Source organism: Carex rostrata, chromosome 1 (assembly GCF_964058835.1).
Source record: "Carex rostrata chromosome 1, lpCarRost1.2, whole genome shotgun sequence".
Classification (NCBI taxonomy): domain Eukaryota; kingdom Viridiplantae; phylum Streptophyta; class Magnoliopsida; order Poales; family Cyperaceae; genus Carex; species Carex rostrata.
The window spans coordinates 6,625,657-6,649,055 of NC_135918.1; the positions used below are offsets into that span (position 1 = coordinate 6,625,657).

The following is a 23,399-nucleotide window of genomic DNA, read 5'->3' on the forward strand; positions in this document are numbered from 1 at the left end:
TATTTTTTAAAAAGGAAGCAATTTTGTATTATTAAAAGAAAGAAGGAAATTAATTAAGAAAAAAATATATAAAATAGAAACTGACAAGCCATTCTCATCTCCTTGAAATCCATCAGGATACAACTCTTATATTGCAACTTGGGTTGATTTAAAACCCGGTCTCACTACCTCATCAATTACACATGAAAGGATTATACACAAAATAACATATTCACGCCCTTAGTGCAGTGCCAAAATGTCCCTCTTTTCTTCCTCAGTTATACAGAGGTAAACAGAAGAGGAGGTAATTACAACATTTTTCGAAAGACAAGAGGAAATGCAGAAATTATGAACACAACCTTCTAAATGCTAAATGAGGAGGGTTCAAATGCCTTCATTTTTGTGTGTCTCTACTGTGTTTTCATTTTTAAAAATTTCAATAAATTAAAATTTAAAAAATTAAAAGTCAAAAATTAACTATTAGATATGATCTACATCATTTTATCTATGCACGTGTACAAAATTATGACATTTTAATTTTATTTTGATTGACATCAAGAGCTTGTAAAAAATACACTAATGTGGACAATTTCTAGATGTTGATTTTTTAACTTATAAAATAGATATAATTTATTTGATATTATGTGATTCTACGTGCATACTGAGACAAGGAGCAGGAGCGAGGCTGCCATCGCCACTGACTTTTCAATCAAGCGGATGTTGTCGGACGAGTAAAGGAACCTGTGCAAAGCATATCAGATCAAAATTGGACCTGAATATTCACTCGAACATTATCTTGCCTTTTATTTCATTCTAATTTTGTCTGTTTTCAGAGGTTTCTAATGTTGAGTCTCTAATTAATATTTAACATAGCATTAATCTAATAAAATAAGAACTAATTCTAGATAAAGAAAATAAATCCTCTATTAATCTCAATGCAGTGACAAAAAAGAGTCCCGACCAAGTATTTTTTTTTAGTTTTAGCGGGATTTGAATTTGGGTTAATTAATTGGGACGTGGATATCTGTCCCGTCCGGACGGACGGAAATATCTACCCCGGTTTTCTTATAAAACAAGATACCGCAAAAACGTTTCTCTTTCTCATTAATTTTTTCTTTTCTTTTCTATTAATAAAAAAAATGGGGCAATTCCCCACCTCTTTTCCTTCAAGTTATTTTTTTATTAATAGAAAATAACAAAAAAATAATATATTACAAAAAAGGAACTGTTTTGACGGAAATTCTATGTCTATTTAATCCGTCCCACAAAACGTGACATTTAAACCTGTTCCACTAATTAAACTTTTTTTTTTTTTTTTTGGCAATCTTGCATGCCCATAGGCTTCTTTATTTCACACAACATCTGTTTACATAGTATCATTTGCAATATGAAAATATAACAACACACCCTAATCAGAAATTACACGGAGAAAAAGTTGGATATGTAAATCCCATTTGACCCTCAAACATCTCGCTACCTGCCTTAGCTAAGTGATCCGCTACACTGTTCTGGCTTCTATTAACATGAAGGCAATTGTAATCATTGTCCTTTAACAGTAACCAAATGTCATACATCTCCCTATAAGCTCGCCAATCTGCTTCCACCAGTGGTTGTAACGCCATGCATATCTGAATTAGCGTTTGGTTATCTGAGAAAAATGTGCATCTTGCTATACCCATACTTTTCACTGTCTCGATTGCTTTGCTTAGTGCTGCTGCCTCTACATGTATTGGACAACAAGTTTTAGTCGGTGAAGCCATGTATGCCACCAGATTCATTCCTTGCTCAATGATAAACCCCAGCCCGCCTAGCCATGGCTCCCTCCATGAGCCATCTACATGGCAAGTAATTGCAGTTATTTCCGAATTTTGTTGTAACTGTATGGCATTTGACAAAACAGTTAACTCCTTGCTTGTTGTTGCGGCAATCCTTGACTCCCTTTCGGCCACCACATAGAATTTGTCGAACATTTCTATACTCGGTATCTAACCCCATACGTTTTCTCATTACGGCACCTCCAAATTGTCCATACTGTATTTGCCAACTGTGTCCATTCTTCATCCGATAGGTGCTGTGCTAAACCTTTGAAAGTGTCGCCAACTACCATATTCAGATTCTCTGTTCTTAGCGCTAAAGGGCTATGAAACCAATAGGCTCTTGCAAAAGGACAAAAAAACAACATATGTTTGACATCCTCTTCCTCCACTCCACATACATGGCATATAGGATTCCCTCTCGAAAACCTCGTAGCAAGAATTTTACCAAGCGGCAGAGCACCGTGCATGCATGACTTTCCAGAAAAACATGCGAATCCTTGGAAGGACCCAACCTTTGCGCCAAATAATTTTCCAAACACTGCTATCAATACCTGATTCGGCCTCATCTTGCCTAATGAGATTGTATGCCTTTTTGACTGAAAATTGCCCATTCGTGGTTTTAGAAAAAATTAGAATATCTTTGCCCGCCTCATTCCTTGGTGGAGTGACATTTGCAATTATGTGCATGAAATTTTGATGACCGAAAAGCTCAACCAGTAACTCCAAATTCCAGAGACCTGACTCATCTTCACATAAATCTCGAAGTCTAATTGTTTTATGCTCTGGATTAGCGGCAATAAACAGCCCCGCCCCTAGAACCCATGGTTGTGCAAATGCCTTGCACTGTAATCCATCTCCAACCGTCCATGTTATTAAAGGTAGTAATTTTTCTCTAGCGTTCATGACTCCCCTCCATAATGATGTACATCTATAAGTCATTTTAAATAACCACAAATCAGACCTTAGAAGATATTTTGCCGTTACAATTCCGACCCACAGAACCTTAGAGCCGGATGCTATTTTCCATAATACTTTTATCAATAAAGCCTCATTAACCACGGCCAACTCCCTTATTCCCAAACCCTCTGCTGCTAATGGTCTAGTAATTTTGTCCCATGCTACATATGAAAGAAACCGGTTCTTATCCATTGCTCCCCAAAAGAACCGTCGCATTAACCTTGTAATCTCATTATGAACTGCCATGGGAATTTTATCTGTTGACATATAGTAAATTGGTAAAGATTGAATAACTGATTTAATGAGAACAACCCTCTCGCCCCTTTCCAAGACTGCAACCTATTTGAGACTTTTTCAATCAAGAAATCATATGACGTACACACACTCAGATGACACAGGGGCCCCCAGATATTTACTTGCTAGATTACTATTATTCACTATAAAAATTCTTGAAATTTCTTCCTTCATTGCCTCTGATGTATGTCAACTAAACCAAATAGTGCTTTTATCTGGTCCAATCTACTGACCGATACCCTGGAGAATTGTTGCAGTGTTTGCAGAATAATTTCAGCCTCATACTCATTTGCAGCTTCAAATAGTAAAAGGTCGTCCGCATATACACAACTTGTCAAAGGCTGCGCTTGTGGTGTTATTTTGAGACCTCGTAGAACTCTTTTATTCGCCAAATCTTCTAAGGCTCTACAAAGCAAATCCATACCCAGAATAAATAAATAGCGAGAGAGTGTACAACCATGTCTCAATCCACATTGAGGTTTGGAATATCCATCTCCGACACCATTTAGAACCACCGAAAATTCTGCTGATCGCACGCAACTCATAATCCACTGAATTAATTTATGTGGGAATTCATACAATGGCAAAATTTGTTGCAAATAGTCTCAATCCATCCTGTCAAAGGCCTTTAAGAGATCCACCTTTAAACAGAATTCATCGTGACTATAATTCAATCGCCCGCTAATCAAATTAACTAAAAAACTAGAAACAATCAATTCCATTCCGTCTAAACAGTAAATTTCATTGCGTCTGACCGTTGGAAAAATAAATCAAACTTAGGACGGTATAGATAGTACCGTCTCTGGAACGGAATATTTTTAATTTATTAAATTTATTAATCTGTTCATTTTGGTACAGACTTCATTTGTTGGGGTAGTTTATTAAATTTATGAATAATTATAATCATCTCCACACATTTATTCCCCCATTTATCTCTGCATCTCTATTAAATAAAAATTATACTATGGTCATCACTAATTATATGGTTTCTCTTTTTCAGTTACCACACTTATATTGTGTTAACCTTATAAGTATAAATACTAAAATAAAATAAATTAATACTTGCATGCGTAACTTGAAATGACCACTCCTTTTCGAGCCCTCAATTGTCTGTGCTTCAACCTTCATCAAATGAAGTATTAGCGATTCCGCATCCCCGCATCAACATTCTCCAATCGTTCATGTGTTAATCTTTCTCTAACAAAAATAGTTGGCTACATAGATACAAATACTCTAATGAATAAGTATAAATACTTCTAATACTTGATATTAATACTTTCAGATGTCAGTCAGTGTTATATGTAAAAAGTACTTGCAAGTATAAGTATAAATACTTGCACAACGAGGTATAAATATTTGTATGACGATAAGTCTGAAAGTATGTCACCATGGATCTCATTTGAAAGAAAAAATTGCGTAGAAAATGTTTGTGGTTTTAGATTCACAAAATTTCTCATAAATCATCAGAAATATGGACAATATTGAATGAAGAAAAAAATAACTCACCTTTAAAAACATGTGTGGTCCATGTAGTTTGAGATTATGGTTAAATATATAATTATTTATGTAAAAATTATTCAGTTTATAGGTATAAATACTTTCGTTCTTAAATATAAATACTTCTGTGTATCGAGATTAATATTTTAGAAAAAAAAATTTTGTCAAAATTTTTGTAATTCTCAAAATAATTATGAAACTTAAGTGCGGAGATAAATAAAGAGATAGAGCTGTAGAAACAATTATTAGATACCAGACGTGTATATGTGGTATGTAGACAGGCTTTATTAACAAGCTTCATAAATTTAATTTAGACTGGCTCTGTCTTTCATACACGTGTTTTTACATATTTATTAAATCCATACATGTGTTTCTTGAGAGCATTTTATTAAATTAAATCCATACACGGCACAGTCTATACTGTAGTTTGATTTTTTTTTTTGGCGGTCGGACGGGATGCAATCATGCAATTTACCGTTTTTGATTAACGGGCGATGGAGTTTGATTAGTGAGATGGTTTAAATGTCACGTTCCGTGGAACTGAGTTAAAACAATCCTTCTACCTATGTGTCGAATTTCCATCAAAACAATCTCGTTCTACTAATTTTATTTATTTATTTTCGATTAATAAAAAAACAGCTTCAAGTCAGAATCTTGTGAAGTAACTCAAATATTTCTTTATGTGTTACTAAAATATAATTAAATTTAAAAGTATTTTGAATATGAGTTGTTACTTCGGATTTCACTTTTAAATAAACACAAAAAAATTACGGTCATTCTATTTTTAGAATTTTTTTTTTTTCAAACTTTTGTCGGACGAAATGAAGTAAAATAATATTGTTACTCGAAGGGATCTTTTTTCGGTGATTATTTAATGGGCCGAAGAATCAAGTAAAGAAATATTTTGTCTGACAGAAACAAGAGAAATCGAAGAATCAAGTAAAAAAAATTGTTACTCGGCTACTCAAATTTTTGGTGGTCTAATATTTTTTTCGGCCGTCAAATATTTGACGGTGTGAGTATTTTTAAAATTCTTTAGAATACTTCAGTATTTGTATTTATTTTTTATTTAATATTGGATAATACAAAAAAACGGGTGCATTTCTTCTTCCTCTTTTATTTATTTTTGTTTTCATGTGATGGCATAGATAGACCTCATTACAATATTGTATTTATATACGTTAAAAGTGCGTCGGCCATTGCTTGAGTAGATGAATATTACACTAATGAATAATTATTTGAGTGTCAACTTAATTACATATGGCCAGTAAAATAAATTTGAGTGTCAACTTAATTAAATTATTTGTACGTGAGAAATTAACCTAATTAAAATTTGAGGTTCTCATAAATAAATTTATGAAAACAACTAACACTTAACTACAACCATCACTTGTTTTAATAACTCTAATATCGTCCGATATCGTTAAGATTCGTGATATCACATGATCGGTACGAGGGCACCGTCGCACTGATACGAGACGGAAACGGAATTTTTTTTTAATGTTTCTCCGTCGCTTAAACCCTCTTCGTTTCTCCGATCACCCCTAAACCCTACAGCCACAACAGGAGGAGAAGAGAAGAGGAGCGAGCTGCTTCTCTCCTCCGATCATCGCCTATACGCACTCTTCGTATAGAACCCTAAATCGAAGAGAAGCTGCTCCACGTCCTCTCCGCATTCCTCATCTGACATCGTCTCCTCTTCTCAATACACTCTGTCCATCTGGTACAGATCACTAATTCACCCTCCACTCCATCTTTCTCCATGATTGTACTCCTTTGACTCCTTTGGACCTTTATCCATTTTATTTTAACTAAACTGCATTGGGATTGAACTGCATTTTTATAGCAAATGTTTTTTTTTTGTTGTGGTTGCTTACCGTGTTGTAATGTAATTTGAACTAAACTAAAATTTTGTTCTATATTGTTGTTTTCAACTAACGGCTGGTTTGGACTAAACTGCTTTTCTTATGCTTTGATTCTTTATTTTGGTGCCATGCTGGATATAACTTACTAATTTTCCTTTCTGTGCATGATAAATTTTTGAACAGATTAAATTGCACATTAAGGAGGAAAAAGATGAAGGATGCAGAGATGAACATAGATCCGTAAGCCTTATCTCTCTCTCTCTCTCTCTCTCTATTTTTTTTTACAAATTTGTTTGCAAATGAGAACATGAACAAAATAGAAGAAATAACTTGTTAGTTTCATTCAAGGTATCAAAAATATTATGGTTTGCCTCTGTGTATGAAGACGATGGAAGTAAAAATAATTTTGGGATAAAAGGGGGAATATTTGACGAAATACATCAGATTTCCCTCCATTCCATCTTTCCTTCTAGTCTGTTCTTTGAGAATTTCATCCGTTCGTCCAATTCTGGCATACTCTGAGAACCCGCACTTACGTATCTTAACAGATTTTGCAGGGAGATATATCTGAAATTTTGGGTCCCTTTATCTAGTAAAACCCTTGAACAGTTGAACTCTTTTTGTTCCCATTCAATGAGGCATTATTCTGACAAATCTGGTCCCACTTTCTAGAGACTTCCTCTTTCAATTTGCACGGTTGTATTAAAGCCCGCACCTAACCCAAGTTCTTTCATTGGCCCCATGACTCCTCCTTCCTTGAGCAAGTCAAAATCTTCTGCTTTGATACTCTCGGGAGACTTCCTCTTTCAATTTGCACTGTTTTGCATTTGATAGCGATGGCATCTAGTGGTGAATACTCCTGTTGGCAGGTAATTCCTTAGCTCCTCCATTAGGTCACTGTATGACCTCAATTTTTTTCAATCTTTTTGTTTACTGGCTTCAAAATCTCCTGCTTCTCTTTCAATGAAAGCACCTGAGCAAATGACCACCTCATGCTTTGACTTAAGTTCCATTTCTGCATTAGGTTGGGCACTTTTCTGCTTCAGCATTCTACTCTTTTGCTTGCCATTTAATTGTCTTCATGTCTTTCTCAAAGGAGATCCATTTATCACACTAATCAACATTCATATGTTTGGATTGTGCCAACCTATCTAGTCCAAAAATCACATCATGCCCCTTGATCTCAATCAGCCTGAAGTTCCTTACAAATTTATGCCCCTGGATGGTATATTCCAATGCCTCTTTGAACTACCATCTTGCTTTTATTTGCCACACTACTGCACTAGGGGTAGTTTGAAAATCTTACATTTCATTTCTTGCAACACAGATAGTTAATGAAATTGTGTGTATTACAACTGTGGAACAGTGCATAGACCGGCCTTCACCCTATTTCTTGTTGAAATCTCACAGTTTTGTTTTTTGGGGGCAGTAGCATGCAGTGAAACTATTGCTTCTTCATCCTTCTAACTCCCTACTTCCTTGTCTTCTTCTTCAATGCCTTCCTTGTCAGCTTCTTCTTCTATTTCTAACTCTCCGTCCTGACCCAACAACATTTGCATCTGAACTTTACGTTGATGTCCTTGGTGATATTCTTTTCCAAATTTGAAACACAACCCTAGAGCTCTTCGTTGCTCTCAAAGGGTACTTTTGGGTTTAGCAATGTTTTGGGTCTCTTTTGTGAATTCCCCTTTCATGGTCCAAACTGTTTTGTAGTTGTTGTTCTAAAATTTTTTATTTTTAAGAAAAAAAGAGTCGGAATTAAAATATACAAAACAGGTTGGGCCAAAAGATTTTGTTTGCCAAATTATACCGGTGCAAATGAATCTACACATCAATTAAGAAGAGCCTTTACCTTAAGGTATGAAGCTTTAGCTCTTAGGATTGTTGATTTGGTGTTTTATTTGTTAAGGAAAGAGATGGTGATTCTATTTCCTCAAAAAGAAAAAGATGCTGATTCTAGGGTTCAAAAGAGCAATGGTACGGAAACATCTTTTAATCTAGATAACCAAATTTTCATGAACCAAAGTCTAGAAACTCAAATTCCTGTTGCCTCATTCTATCATGGCTTCACTTCAAGTCACCAATACCAAAACTAAAATCAGAGTTCATTGATGGCCTGTGGTTCAGCTACGAGTACATTAAAAACAACTCCATGATACTGTCCCGAGTTTCAATATTTTGATACCACTACCATCAATCTAAGTTCCTGTCGTTACTAGTGCAACGACCAGTTTCAAGACTGTATGGCTCAACCTAGAGGTGCAAGCAATGATGTGAATTACAAAAAAAATTGCATTGATATATTGATATACAAGAAGGTAATTGAATTGAATCCGCTAGTTTTGTTTTTTGGAATTGCAAAAAGCTAATTGAGAGTGATTAAGACTAATGTAGAGGATAGTTATGTTGATTTCTTCTCCAAGACATCGTTATATTGATCTGTTTTTGTATTTGAAAATGAAACAAAAAAATGAAATGAATGAAATATATCTTCTTTTATCGTTTTACTGATTTATATCTACTTTTTTTCATTGTTTCTTATCTTTTGTATATGATATATAGAGGGGTCACATGGCAGTTTGAGGGGGGATCCAGCCACAAGGAAATGATTTCTGCTTGCATCAAGAAACTGACAACCAAAAATATAGGCTCTACGCCTTTTATTGGACCAAGAAAAGAGAAAGGCATGCCAGTAAATCATCTTGATATCCATGTTAGTCACAATTTGGACTGGATGAAGCTGAGGGTACGAGAAGATGATTTTTATGTTGTTGGCTTTGTAAATAAGAAAGGATTTTTTGAATTTTTCCCGGAGTCGGGAAAACAAGAGGATAGAATAGAGAAATCTTCAAGATTTTTAACTTTTAAACATAGTTATCAATCAATGACCACAGCTTGTAACCGTGAAATGCATAAAATTCCAATAGGATACTACTCAATACTTAAAGCCATTCAAGGACTGAGTAGATGTAATGAGAACACAGAAGCTAGAAATGTTGCCGAGTGGTTATTAACAATGCTCATAGTGGTACCTGAATCAGCACGGTTCAAAAAAATTTGCAAGATAGTAAATTCCTCCATTAATAGTAAGACGGAAAATGAGGTCCAAGTAGGATATTTGGTTAAATTGGTTCATGAATGGGCAAGTTACTCCGTGGATATCAAGTTAGACGAAGATGAAGAGCTTAAGGAGATAAAAAACCCAGCTATGAGAAATCATATCAAAGCAAATGCAGCAGTGGCTAGAAAACAAGTTACGCTTGGAATTGACACTGAGGCAGAGTACAAAAATATAGTCCTGAAGTCATGGGGCACTGACCCTCTTCTTGATTGTGACAAGGAAGTTTCTACTCTAATTGACCAAGAGAATAACCTCCAGCGTTATACACTTGAGCTAGTTGCTTCTGAAAATTTCACTTCAGAAGCTATATGTGAGGCATTGGGTAGTCCATTGGTAAATAAATACGTTGGGGGTATACCTGGTAAACGTTATGGTGGTGGTAATGTCTTTATAGACAAGATTGAAAATTTGTGCAAATCTAGAGCTCTAGAATTATTTGGACTTGATCCTGCACAATGGAGTGTTAATGTGCAGCCGTATTCTTCAAGTGGTGCTAATTTTGCCCTGTACATGGCTCTTCTTGAACCAAACAATCACATAATGGGACTTGATGTGCTCTCTGGGGGCAATGTTAGCCATGGGTATGTCTTTCTAAAACATGTGACTTTTTCCTTAATCAAGTGTGTTTTGTAGACTAAAACTGTTTTTTATACTATATAGATATTGTACAAATTCTGAGAAGGTATCTGCTGCTTCGATATACTTCTCGAGTTTGTCTTATAAAATAAGCCCACAAACAGGATATGTTGATTATGAGGAGCTGGAGAAAGAAGCAATGAAATTGAAGCCGAAGCTTATCATTTGTGGCGGCAATGCATATCCAAGGGATTGGGACTATGCGAGATTTCGATCAATAGCCAACAAGTGCAGTGCACTATTGCTCTGTGATATGGGACATTTGAGTGGTCTTGTTGCTGCTAAGGTAAGAACTCTTATGTAGTGATTTACTGATTGTTGGTTGTATCATGTCATACATAATATGTTATAAGATATTGAGAAGGTTAAAGAGGTTTTTGGAAGGTTAAATAAGATTTTAGATGGTTTTATATTTGGTGCTGTTTGTACATGAATAAATGGGTTTGCAATTTGAGATCTTGGGTGGGTTAAATATATTTGACAAGGAGCATAATATGTTGAGGATTTAGAAGAGGTTAAAGGAGAGCTGTTGTGCTTAAATAAATATGATATTTGGATATTCATAATTTGTAATTTAAGGTTCTATAAATGTCCGTTTGAATTTTGCATATTTTAAGCTCATGTAGAGGATGATAAGCATTGTTCAACATGATGTTATTGACTATTTAAAATAATGCAACTGTTTGAGTAGCAAAAGAATGCATCATGTACGTGGGTTATTGCTACATTTGGATCTTATTATTGATTTATTGCTTCTTAGGTAGCGCAGACTCCGTTTGATCACTGCGATGTGGTGACAGCCCCTACTAACATGATTCTGCGAGGCCCGCAGTCATGTGTGATCTTCTATCGGAAAGGCCTAAAGGATCCGAGGAATGTAAATGGAGTGTGCAACTATGAGGACAGAATCAACTCCTTTGTCTCTCCCTCCCAGCAAGGCGGGCCGCATGCCAACTTAATTGCTGCAATAGGTGTCACTTTCAAGCTGGCAATGATGCCTAACTTCCGGAACTATGCTGAGAAGGTTAGTTCATGAAATTAATTATGTGTATATATACATATATACTTGCAGCTTAGAAAATAACTATGTTGCACACCAACTTAATCTTGTTCTAAAATGGAAACATTTCTTTTATGGATCAAATTATGGTTCCTGTGTCATCAATTACCAGATCCCTAACACACATTCTCCTATGAGCTGCATCTATGGATTGATTAGTCACAGCCCCTGTAAACCACGGTTGTGCAACCGCTTTGCAGAACTGGCCATCCCCTAACCGCCATGTTAACATTGGCAAAATATAATTTCTTACTGCCATGATAGCCCTTAAAACAGTAGTGCAATTGTACATCCTCTTAGCTAACCAGAATTCCAATCTCGGAATATACTTTGCTCGGGCAATATTAACCCAAAGTGCTTTGTTACCTGACTCAATTTTCCACAATAGCTTCATCATTAGAGCCTCGTTCATCTTAGCCAAATCCCTTATTCCCAACCCTCCTTGTTCAACCGGGATTACAATTTTGCTCCATGCAACATAAGCTAAAAATTTGTCTTTATCCAATGCCCACCAAAATATTCTTCTTATCAGACCCATGATCTGCTTTAAGACGGAGTCGGGTATTCTGTCCGTGGACATGAAATAAATCGGTAACTCCTGGAGCACCGATTTAATCACTAATTCACTACTATGCGACCAGCTTGTGATAATATTCGACCTTTCCAAGTCTGAAGTTTAGAAGAGACTTTTTCAAGCAAAAATCTTGTGAAGCTCTACAAGAGATTACAGGAGCACCAAGATAGTTAACTGAAGTATCATTGTCATTAACCTCCAGTATTTGAGATATTGGTTGGTCTGATAACCCCTAATAATTTAATACTAAAAAAGAGAGATTAACATAACACTTCTACGGGTTACCTTGATGTGAAAGTTTGTCACCTTGACCTTTAATTTACTCTGCAGTTTGTTCCTTTTGTTTTGTATGTCTTGTGGCTATTTTTCTGAAGATACTTTAATATACAATATTGAATGATTCATTACACCTGATGAGCATTTAATCCTTGAATTATTGCAAGAGCGGAACATATTTATGGTTAGATCCACAATTTGTTTCTTAGTCAAGCAAAAGACGACTAATTGCCCTAAGAAATTTTCATATCATCATCTAAACCAAGTTTACTCCACATGAATTATATTACAAGCTTGCTTTAGAAATTCATATAGTTGTAATTCTTTCCTTTCGAATAGGTTAAAGTGAATGCTGTGGCTTTGGGACAACATTTGAAGGAAAAAGGATATCAAATAGTTACTGACGGCACAGATAGTGATATTCTTCTTTGGGACCTCCGACCCCTTGGCTTGACAGGTATGCCTCTTTGAAGCCAGAGAGAAACCAGAATACTATCAAACTGTTTCATATTATTAATAATTTGGCTGCCCGAGATGCTCTCAGATATACTTCATTTATACACCAGGTTTTCTTGACCATATGTACCAATTTAACCTATGTTCTCTTAATTTCCCCTTAGTTGAGCAATGTGCAGACTAATTTAATAAACACTGCTCAAGTGCTATTAGGACTTGAAAATAAGTTCCATATATTATAGCTTATACTGTTAAGTGCCCAACTCCATTCAATTATACATACCAGTAGAACAAACCTTAATGTGAATTGTCAAAAATCTAAATCAGACCTAATCACAGTAAAAAAGGTAATTGAAAATGGGCTTGTGACATAATGGCTCTTGGTATATGTTTGTTATAGGTGATGATGTGGCGCACATTTGTGGCCTGTGCAATATTTCATTGAAGAAGTGTCCATTGTTGGGGGATCGAAACCCCATTGCTCTTGGGGGCATCCTGATTGGTATGTATGTCATGGCATAAATTTGTGGCTTTCAGTTCCTTATTATTTTATTCTTGTTTGTAAATAGAAGATCTTTTATTAACTCCATTTTTGCATAAATGTTTATGAACCTATTGTGCATATCGCTCGATATTGTTTCCTTCAATATGGCATTTAAAATAAATTTAACAATAAATATCATGCCATTATCATTAGAAATCATATCTAAAGCATGTAAAGACTTCTCTAAATAAGAAATCAACATCAAATGTGGATACTCAAAGTTCAGTTGACGTAGCCATATCGAAGCCTTTTTTCTTTTGTATTCTATTTATGCAGGTACTGCTGCCATGACCTCAAGAGGTCTGGATGAGAATGGTTTTAAGGACGTAAGTGAGTTTCTTCACAAGGCTGTGGAAATTTGCATAATGTTGAAGGAGGAGGGTGTGAATCTGAAGACGGGGTCAGTAAAAAAAAATCAAGACTTAGCCAAATTGAAAGCTACCATCCTTGAATTCTTCTTATTTTAATAGAGGGTTCAGACCTCTCTGATCCTAAAACAGCTGGTACTAGTTCTTTCTTTGATAGCAATTCTGCAGCACTTTAGATCATGGCCTGTCTGGTCTAGTTTTAGTTTTTGTATAGTCTTTTATGACTATGTAATATGAACTATCCTGGCAAACTGTTCTACTATCACTTGTTTAGATATCCCCTTGTTGCTTCTCAACTTGTGGATATTTCTTTGTTTAGGTGATATTCTGTTAAGTCTCTGGTTTGTATGAACTATTTGTTTCTAATGAAACAGGTGGCAATATGTCACTTTTATCAAAAAAATATAGTAGAACATTGAATGAGATCAAACTTTTTCTAACATATTATTGTTCGAATTTTGCTACAATCTTTTCTATCAATAACTTGCCAAATAGAAAATTAACTCTTCAGCCTATATTATCAACTTCCTCGAAGCTATGCACGACTGAAGAGTTAATTTTCTCTTTGGCAAGGCAAAGAAGTATTTTCCTGGTTTGCATTGTGCCCAACACTAATCCAACGAATTAGTTGAGCTCAGTTGAAAATGATATATTTTTGGGACAATTAGCCTAACCTTACAAAATATGATAGATTTTTTTTTTTTTTTTTGAAATCTTAGTAACCAAGCTGATATTACTGAATAAAAACAAGTATCACACTGTTCAGTTTGACATTCTCATATCCAGCTAGAAATTACAAAAGTGCCCAAAAAAACCCCTTACATTCAATAAGTACATTGATGCCCAATTTTTTAATTGCCTAAACGGACCATGTTGCATTGAAAATTGGACATCCTCATGTGCAAAATTTTAGCCACAGTTGTGCCTCTTCTATTATTCTGGTAGTCAGTATCTGCGGCACATCTCTCATTGAAAACCTTGTGGTTTCTCTGTTTCCAGATTTCCCACACCACACACATGAATAGCAACAACCATTGATACTAGTTTAGATTTCTTCCCACTGCATTCCACGATTCCACGATTGCATCCATAGCATCTGATTATCGTTATTTGGCACCATGATCTTGAAACCCATTCTCCGCTCCAGTGATGCCCATACATAACTGACCAAAATATAATACTATAATATAATAAAAATGGGGATCCAAAATTAATACTATAATATAATAAAAATTACATGCTTATACATAACTGACCAAAATGCCCAACGAGAGAAATAAACCTTCGGGGCAAGTAGGGTTGCAGTTATGTCTTCAATTTGCACTATACATATGGGGTATGTAATAAATCATCTCCCGTGTCTAATAATTACCAAACAAGGTATGCAACATCTTGTACAGTACTAAAAGATGAAAAAAAAAATGAAGCAAAGTCAATATGCAACAATTTTTTGCACAATAAATACCCCAAATACTCAATAATAGGCAACAATAGGAAAAAAATTGCAATGACACCCTCCTATTTTATAAAATAACAGAAAATGACAGCATTTTTCACATGAAAAGAAAGGCAATCACGTTGAAGAACAAGATCATAAAAATGGAAAGGAGTGTTTGTAAAAGCAATTTGTAAGTAGCAAGAAAACCAATACTTGTGAAAGAATAAGAGGTGAAAGGATCAAGATGGGAGTTGAAAAAGCAGGAGGAATGGAAATAAACAGGGAAAAGAACACTAAAACCCACCTCCCTTGCAATTTCATTTAGAGAGAAACTGATCAGCCAATCAGCTTGATTAATTCATTTGGGCAAGCCCATTCTAGGTTTTACAGTACTTGAGAGGACATGAACTCTCCAAAATGACCCCAAGTCAAGAATTATGAAAGACAACAGTATAAAATGCACATGAAAGAGTAAGCAATAGCAAAACATCAACGAGAGGCTCTTATTATTTAATGAAGGTAAGAGAAACCTGAGAGATAACAGGCTAGAAGAGAGAATACCTTCATTACACAACCAGATGTATCACACAACAAACAATACCTGCATCAAATCAGATGAGCAACATTTATCATAACGTAAAATGGAACCATAACAGAGTTAATAGTCAACTGAGCACTGTTTCATCACAACAATCACACAAAATAACACCAATTAGTCAACTGAACACTGTTTCATCACAAAATCACACGAAATTACACCAATTAATACCTGAATACAATCAAAGGAACAAAATTGATGAAAACATGAAATGAAACAAGAAAAGCAACAACAGTTTCATCGTCAATTGAACCATTGTTTCATTTAAACACCTGAACCCAAAATGTCACCAAATACTAATCAGAGTCCAAATCAGAGTCCAAGTGATAGTCGAATTCAGAGTTCAATTTCCCAGTTCGAAGAGAATGACCCCAGAGGCTCTCCCAGGTGACGGCTACTTCAATCATACCATATTTTCCTGACATCCTTTTAACATCAACTCCATAATCCTTGCATGCCATGAACTCACAAGTAAGGAAGTAGTTTGAGAGGAGAGGCAGATGAACACCAAATTCAAGGCAGGTATTCAAAGGCACAGCTATCATAGACCTCATCAGGGGAATGACATCGCCGTGACAAACTTCGATGGATTCATCATTGTTCTTATCAAAGAGCAAAATCTCAACATCAGGACTCTTGCTGTTTGAAGCATAGATCATCCCATGGATGCTGTATTTATTAGGGTGGTTCTTTTTTGAGCGCTTTCTGAGTTTGAATTCAACATTTGCAAGAATTGCATTAGAGTAAGCCACCATGTGCACCTTTAACCATGCCTTATTCTCTTTTAAATCTAGATATTGCCAAGAGTTTAACAGCTTCATTTGTTGTTTGCTGTACATACCAAACCAATCTATAAACCCATTGAGCACCTGCTTTCCATCTTCCCACAAATCTACCATGAAGGTCAATCTATCATAACCTTTAAGAGGATATAGCGGGCCCTCAAGCATCAGTCTACCACCCTATTTTCTCCAATTCAAAGAAATCATGTGTTATAAACATGGATGCAATTGTTTTCGTTATTAAATGAAAATTCATCAAGATTTACAAACATAATAAGAGTAGAGTGGCTCACATAAGATCTGACTTTCTGTGGATTTTTCATACCGCGTTTGAAAAGCATCACATTTCTGTATCTGGTCGGTACATAAATCTCTCCATAGATATAGTGGTCAACAGCTGGATGTTCCCTAACCAAGACAACTAATTTAGCAATCTCCACCAAAAATGCACCTAGTGGCTTAGACTCCTCAGAAATCTCTGTTGACACAGGCTCGATTCCTTTGTCGTTGCTTCCTGTCGCCGCGGACTTAATGATTGTAGATGGCAAACCCACCTCTGTAGCCTGTTCTTTTTTCAAGACGGCTTTCTCCTCCTTTCGTTCATCCTCCTTTTGACGAGGTACTTCAGTCTCCATTTCAGATCCGCGAAGATGGGAAAGGTAGATAATTAGAAAAGTAGTTGTATCGCGCTAGGGTTAGGGTTAGGGTTGTGATATGAACAAAGGCGCCGAGACCGCAAGTAATGGACGAGGAAATTGCACCCGAAATCATCTCTGGAATTTTGATGTGGTTGAATTAATTCGTATCCCCTGAAGTCACCCAAATTTTGTGTTTTGATCTGGACAGTGCAATCTTATCTGGCACGAATATTAAAAGGATCCGTGAATTCTAGCTCGGTTATTGGCCCAGATTTCGATCGGATGGACCGAAGTGAAACACAAAATTTGAGTTACTTTAGTGCATACGGATTTTCTTATTTCATTTTGTTCGGTTCAAAGGCCCGTGGACTTCTTTTAATCTGGGCATATTTTATTTTACGTGAAAGTGGCCCATACAATATTTCACAAAAAAAAAAAAAATGTTGGAATTCGATGCGAATTCTTTTTAGTTTTATTTTTTTATTTTTATGATAATATTCACAACAAAACAAAGTTGGAAATTCAAAAACAATCGTCCACAAAGTTGGAATTTTTTTTAGTTACCATCTTGATATTTCAAAATTCTGACCTTACCATGATCTTTTTGAAAATTCAAAAACAATCATCCACCCAGACCAGATCTGTTCAGAAGTTGAAGCATCTATGCATATTGGATCTGCATGAGACTCGGTTTCCCCCGTCTATCTAGAATTCTACAAATGGCAGGTAACTCTAGTATTCTACCTTTCAGCTGTTCTTTAATTCAAGTTGGAATTCAGTAGTTAATAGGAAGGTTATAGAGTTTGTTTTAGGTCTTGCCTTGCTTGAGTATTATAACCTCATTTTGTTCAGGTGTTGCGATTAAATTACTTCTCTTTTGTTTTATTAATGAATTAATTCAAAGGTATGGCAATTGCATTTGTTACGTTACAGAAAGAGGGGAATTGAATAGTATAATTATTTAGGTTATGCTTTCAAGGTAGGCCTTTGTAATTACTCCTCATTCGATTGATACGAACTTGTTCTCCTTTTTATTTCTGTGAGATTCCAAATGAAACTGAAATTTATACCAAAATTGTGGAACTAAAAAGGAAAACAAGTTGAGATGGAGTAATGTCACAGAAATTATGAATATTCCTCTTTTTCTCTATTGATTCTATAACGGGTTTGAACCCGATTGCAGTTGGCAGTCAACACACAATTGCTAGGCTTGATAATTTGGGTTGTGTTGTCTGTGAATAGAGTTTCAACTTAATTCAATTCCGAGTTCCTTATTTGAGAGTTTGGGTTTAGGGTATATGTTGTGCCAGTACCTTGAATGGTTAGTGGATTAGAGTTAGTAATCTTAAAATGATTATTGACAGCCAATCATTTTCCTTTCTAATTATGGTTGACTTTGAAAGAATGAGGTTGATTCACACATGGATCTAATGTTGAAATGAATTAGAAAGGAATTAGTAAGTATTGATATACACGGAACTTTTGTGATTTTTCTTTATCGAATCTGGACTCTATTTTTCTACTCTCCACCACATCACTTTTCTTTTAATGTGGCATTGATTTACAAGGCCTTGTACTAGCTTCATATTTTTACTGTTATAAAGCAATTTAGATTTCTGGTATTTACTGATACAAATTCCATCAACTTAACTGTGAAGTTTCATATTTTAGAAGGTCTATCTTTATAAATTTCAAAACTGGAGTACCGGACGAGACGGGATTTCTCAGAGCACAAGTTGGTATTATTAGTTGGAATGGACTCTGTTGAAATAAAAATTTGGAGATGGGAAATAAATGGTTGGGTCTACGGTAGCTAGAGAAGAAACTAAAATTGAAATGAACTCGGGTGCTTTGACTTGAGACTTTAATTTAATTTAGTTGATTTTGAATCAATCTTTTTGGACAGCTTGCAAGCCAGAATAAATAGAACTGGGCTTAGATAAATAATAATAAATAGGAACTTATTTATTTGGATAAAGTAATTGTTGCATTACGATAAACTTATAAATAATAATCATCATCCGTTGTTCAGATGATTTAGGGGCGAGCACTGACATACCGGACGAGACGGGATTTCTCCGAGCTGCAGACTATCCGTGACTCTCGTTCTCATTGGCCATATTATCAGGTGCATAATTTCTGTGTGTGTTTGTAAGTTCATACATGGAATCAAATAGCAGTCATTTCTGCATGTTGCATTTCTAACTTATCTGTATTCTTCGAACTGTACATCGTATGCATATTTACACTGTTTCTATACTTGCAGTTAGGGGTGTTTTATTAACCTGACTAAACATTTGAAGGTGCAAGCTGTAGCTCCAGCTTAATTTGCAAGGTTACCAAATTAATAAATATCTAAAAGAGCATCTGATGGTTTTGGTGCTTGCTATTTCCTTTTACTCATCAAGTCTGAAAATCCCCTAAGCGTCTTTGCATGGTTCCAATACCTCTACCCTAAACCCTAAACCCTAAACCCTAAACTCTAAAGAAACCATTATTTTCAAACCTTTTCTTATTTTTTTCTCAGATTTTTCAATATGACATTTAAAATAAATTTAACAATAAATATCATGTCATTATCATCAGAAATCATATCTAAATCATGTAAAAACTTATCTAAATAAGAAATCAACATCAAATGTGGATACTAAAAACTTCAGATATAAATATATAATTGATGTAGCCATATTGAAGCCTTTTTTTTCTTTTGTATTCTATTTATGCAGGAACTGCTGCCATGACCTCAAGAGGTGTGGATAAGAAAGCTTTTAAGAACAATAGTGAGTTTCTTCACGAGGCTGTGAAAATTTGCAGTGTTGAAGAAGAAGGGTGAGAATATGATGTCGGTGTCAGTAAAAAAAAACAAAACAAAAAAAAACCATACCGACATTTGCGTGATATTTTGACCTGCAAGTGTCCATCCGAGAATATCCAATGAAATAGGAAAACACGTACCGACAATAAATAATTAAACTTATACTCTTCAGTTCTATATACTATCATCACCAAGCTGATCAGTCACACACACACACACACGCGCGCGCGCCATCCAACGGACGAAAGAACAAATATATATCAAAGGTTTAACCTGGATTTCGCCTTTTAACCTGAAAAAAAATGCAAAAATGCATAAAAAAAAAATAATAATAATAATAAAAATTGTTATGAAATAATAATGGTAGACATTTCACCTTCTCCACCTTCTCCACTTTCTCCACTTTCTCCTTGATTTAATTTTTGTATTAACTCTATGGTATGACTTTTCATTTGCTTTTTTCTAGTCTATAAATATAGATTTTGTAAGTGGTTGTATGAGGACAATGAGATAGAGATAATATAGAAATAAGATTTAGTCTCTCCCCAATATTGTTTTGTTTTGTTTTATAATACGTTATCAGCACGAGTTTGCTCTAGTCAAGTTGCGACGTGATTTTATCAAGAAGAAGGAACTATCTGTTTTGGCCAGGAACTATTTTCTGTTTAGAACCTGAAGTTCTATTAGAAATTTTAGTATAAAATTAATATAATAACCAGCAGTTATTATAGGCCACTGGATGAATAATAGCCTGGAATTATTCTCAATTAAAAACCTGAAGTTTTATTATAAATTCTCAAATAAAATCAATATAATAACCAGAAGTTATTATAGATCATTAGATGAAAATATAACCCGAAGTTATTTCAAATTAAATTCTATAATTGCACAATCAAGTAATTTAATAACCGGAAGTTATTAAATAAATATTTTATTATAACCTGAAGTTATATTTAACTTTATTTATTCATGCAATTTACATATTATTTTATTTATATTTTATTTATATTTACATTATTTATTATAAATCCAGAAGAAATTTACTAAGCTTTAAAGATATTCGACGTAATGGTTATCATCTTGAAACCATGACTGAAAATAATATTGAGTATCTCCAAATTACATCTATTGAATATGGCCAGAAGATCATATTGGAAAAGCTGGTAGCTTTATCCTCTGGATTATATTGTACGAACATAAATCCAATAGAATCAAATATAGTAAGTAACCAGAAGTTACTTTACACAAAGATGTTTACTCTATGGCATGATAGATTAGGTCATCCAGGTAACATTATGATGAGAAAAATAATTGAAAGTACAAATGGACATCCCCTAAAAGACCTGAAAATAATATTATCAAAAGATTTATCATGTGCAGCATGTTCTCTTGGAAAACTGATAATTAGGCCATCTAAAAATAAAATTGAAAATGAATCTCCTACATTTTTAGAAAGAATTCAAGGAAATATTTGTGGGCCTATTTCTCCTCCATGTGGATCATTTAGATATTTTATGGTTTTAATTGATGCATCAACTCGATGGTCACATGTTTGCCTATTAGCCACAAGAAATGTTGCATTTGCTTGGCTATTAGCACAGATAATCCAATTGAGAGCAAATTTTGCGGATTATCAAATTAATAGAATCCGGCTTGATAATGCAGGAGAATTTACATCCCAATCATTTAATGATTATTGTATGTCAATTGGGATTAAGGTAGAACATCCAGTGGCTCATGTACATACACAAAATGGTTTAGCTGAATCATTAATTAAAAGATTGCAACTGATTGCTAGACCATTACTTATGAAATGTAATCTACCATCTTCTGCATAGGGACATGCCATTTTACATGCTGCTGCACTTATTAGATTAAGACCAACTGCATATCATAAATTTTCTCCATTACAATGGGTCTCTGGAAGAGAACCAAACTTGTCCCATCTTAAATTTTTTTAGTTGTGCTGTGTATGTTCCAATTTCTCCACCACAACGTACAAAAATGGGACTACAAAGAAGATTAGAAATTTATGTTGGTTTTAACTCTCCATCAATTATTAAATATTTAGAACCATTAACTGGAGATGTTTTTACAGCACGTTTTGCTGACTGTCAATTTGATGAGACAATATTTACAATCTTAGGAGGAGAAAAAAAAAGCTGGTAAAACAAGAAGTAACTTGGAATGCATCATCAATATCTTATCTTGATCCCCGAAGTGGTCAATGTGAATCGGAAGTTCAAAAGATTATACATTTGCAAAGAATAGCAAATGAGTTACCAGATGCATTTACAGATACAAAAATAGTGACTAAATCACATGTACCAGCTTTAAATGCAACAACTGCTCGAATTGATGTAATCCCAGCAGAGGTTACTATACAGAGAAAACGTGGAAGACCAACTGGTTCCAAAGATAAAAATCTACGAAAAAAGAAAGAGCAGAATAAAGCAATTGGTGTAACTCCAGAAGAGGTTACTGATAAAATCCCAGAAGAGATTAATAAAATCCCAGAAGAGATTGATAAAATCCTAGAAGAGGTGGATGAAGTTCCAGAAGAAACTCAGGAACCTAGTAATTATGAGATCTCAATAAACTATGTACAAAATGGTACAATATGGAACCGAAATGAATATTTTGCATATGCTATAGCAATTGATGTGCCAAAACTCCTGAAGAAGTAGATAAAACCCCAAAAGAGGTTGATAGTCGAACTCCTGAAGAAGTAGATTAAACCCCATAAGAGGTTGATAGTGGAACTCCTGAAGGAGTTGATAAAACCCCAGAAGAGGTTGATGAAGTTCCAGAAGAAACTCCGGTACCTAGTGATTATGATTAAGAGTGTATACACAGAAATGATTGACCAAAATGGAAGGATGCCTTGAAGGCTGAATTAGATTCGCTTGAAAAGCGCAATATTTTTGGACCTGTAGTCTTAACCCGAAAGAAGTTAACCCTGTAGGTTACAAGTGGATATTTTCATATTTGCAAATCATTGGCCACGTACCTGTAGTACGTGAAGAAATAGATACTTTTATTAAGAGAGAGAATAAAATATAGAAGTTTATGTTTATGTTTAATAAAAGTTTAGATTATTTTAAAATTTTAACATGCAAACAAGTTTAAATAAAAGTAGTTTATTTTTATTCTTGTATTTTTATTATTGCATTCTTTTATTTTAAAGGACACATGTTAATACACATGTAAATACAATTTCTAGCATTAGTGATTTAATTGAGGGCTCCGGAAGGGCTTGTATCTTGTTACGTGAAGGAACAAAATTAATTATAAATGATACATTATACTCTAGTAAATCCAGAATGAATGAGAAAAATAAAATTATGAGTTATAAAGCAAGGCTTGTGGCACAAGGTTTTACACAAATACCAGGAGTTGATTATGAAGAAACATATTCACCTGTAGTGGATGCAATAACTCTTAGATTTTTAATCAGTCTCATAATCATTGAAAACCTTCAAATGCGCCTCATGGATGTAGTCACAGCCTATTTGCATGAATCACTTGATAATGATATATATATGAAAGTCCCTGAAGGATTAAAAATGCCTGAAGCATTGAAATCAAAACCTCGAGAAATGTATTCTATAAAGTTGAAAAGATCTTTATATGGACTAAAACAGTCGGATCGAATGTGGTATAATCGACTTAGTGAATATCTCT

At 34.7% G+C, this 23,399-nt stretch overlaps 2 protein-coding genes across 2 annotated transcripts; one reads left to right on the top strand and one right to left on the bottom strand.

Moving 5' to 3' along the window:
- The first annotated feature begins 7,245 nt into the window (after nucleotides 1-7,245).
- On the top strand, nucleotides 7,246-13,767 carry LOC144552988 (serine hydroxymethyltransferase 4-like). Its single transcript, XM_078301087.1, has 9 exons — nucleotides 7,246-7,278; nucleotides 7,434-7,492; nucleotides 8,972-10,111; nucleotides 10,191-10,452; nucleotides 10,927-11,190; nucleotides 12,416-12,533; nucleotides 12,933-13,034; nucleotides 13,353-13,476; nucleotides 13,764-13,767. Exons 1-9 carry the CDS (start codon nucleotides 7,246-7,248, stop codon nucleotides 13,765-13,767), a joined length of 2,106 nt encoding a protein of 701 aa, XP_078157213.1.
- Nucleotides 13,768-15,540: 1,773 nt separating this feature from the next.
- LOC144554642 (uncharacterized) lies at nucleotides 15,541-17,013 on the bottom strand. Its single transcript, XM_078302965.1, has 2 exons — nucleotides 16,556-17,013; nucleotides 15,541-16,442 (listed from the first exon to the last, which is right to left on the bottom strand). Exons 1-2 carry the CDS (start codon nucleotides 16,895-16,897, stop codon nucleotides 15,777-15,779), a joined length of 1,008 nt encoding a protein of 335 aa, XP_078159091.1. The 5' UTR covers nucleotides 16,898-17,013; the 3' UTR covers nucleotides 15,541-15,776.
- Between the last annotated feature and the right edge of the window lie 6,386 nt (nucleotides 17,014-23,399).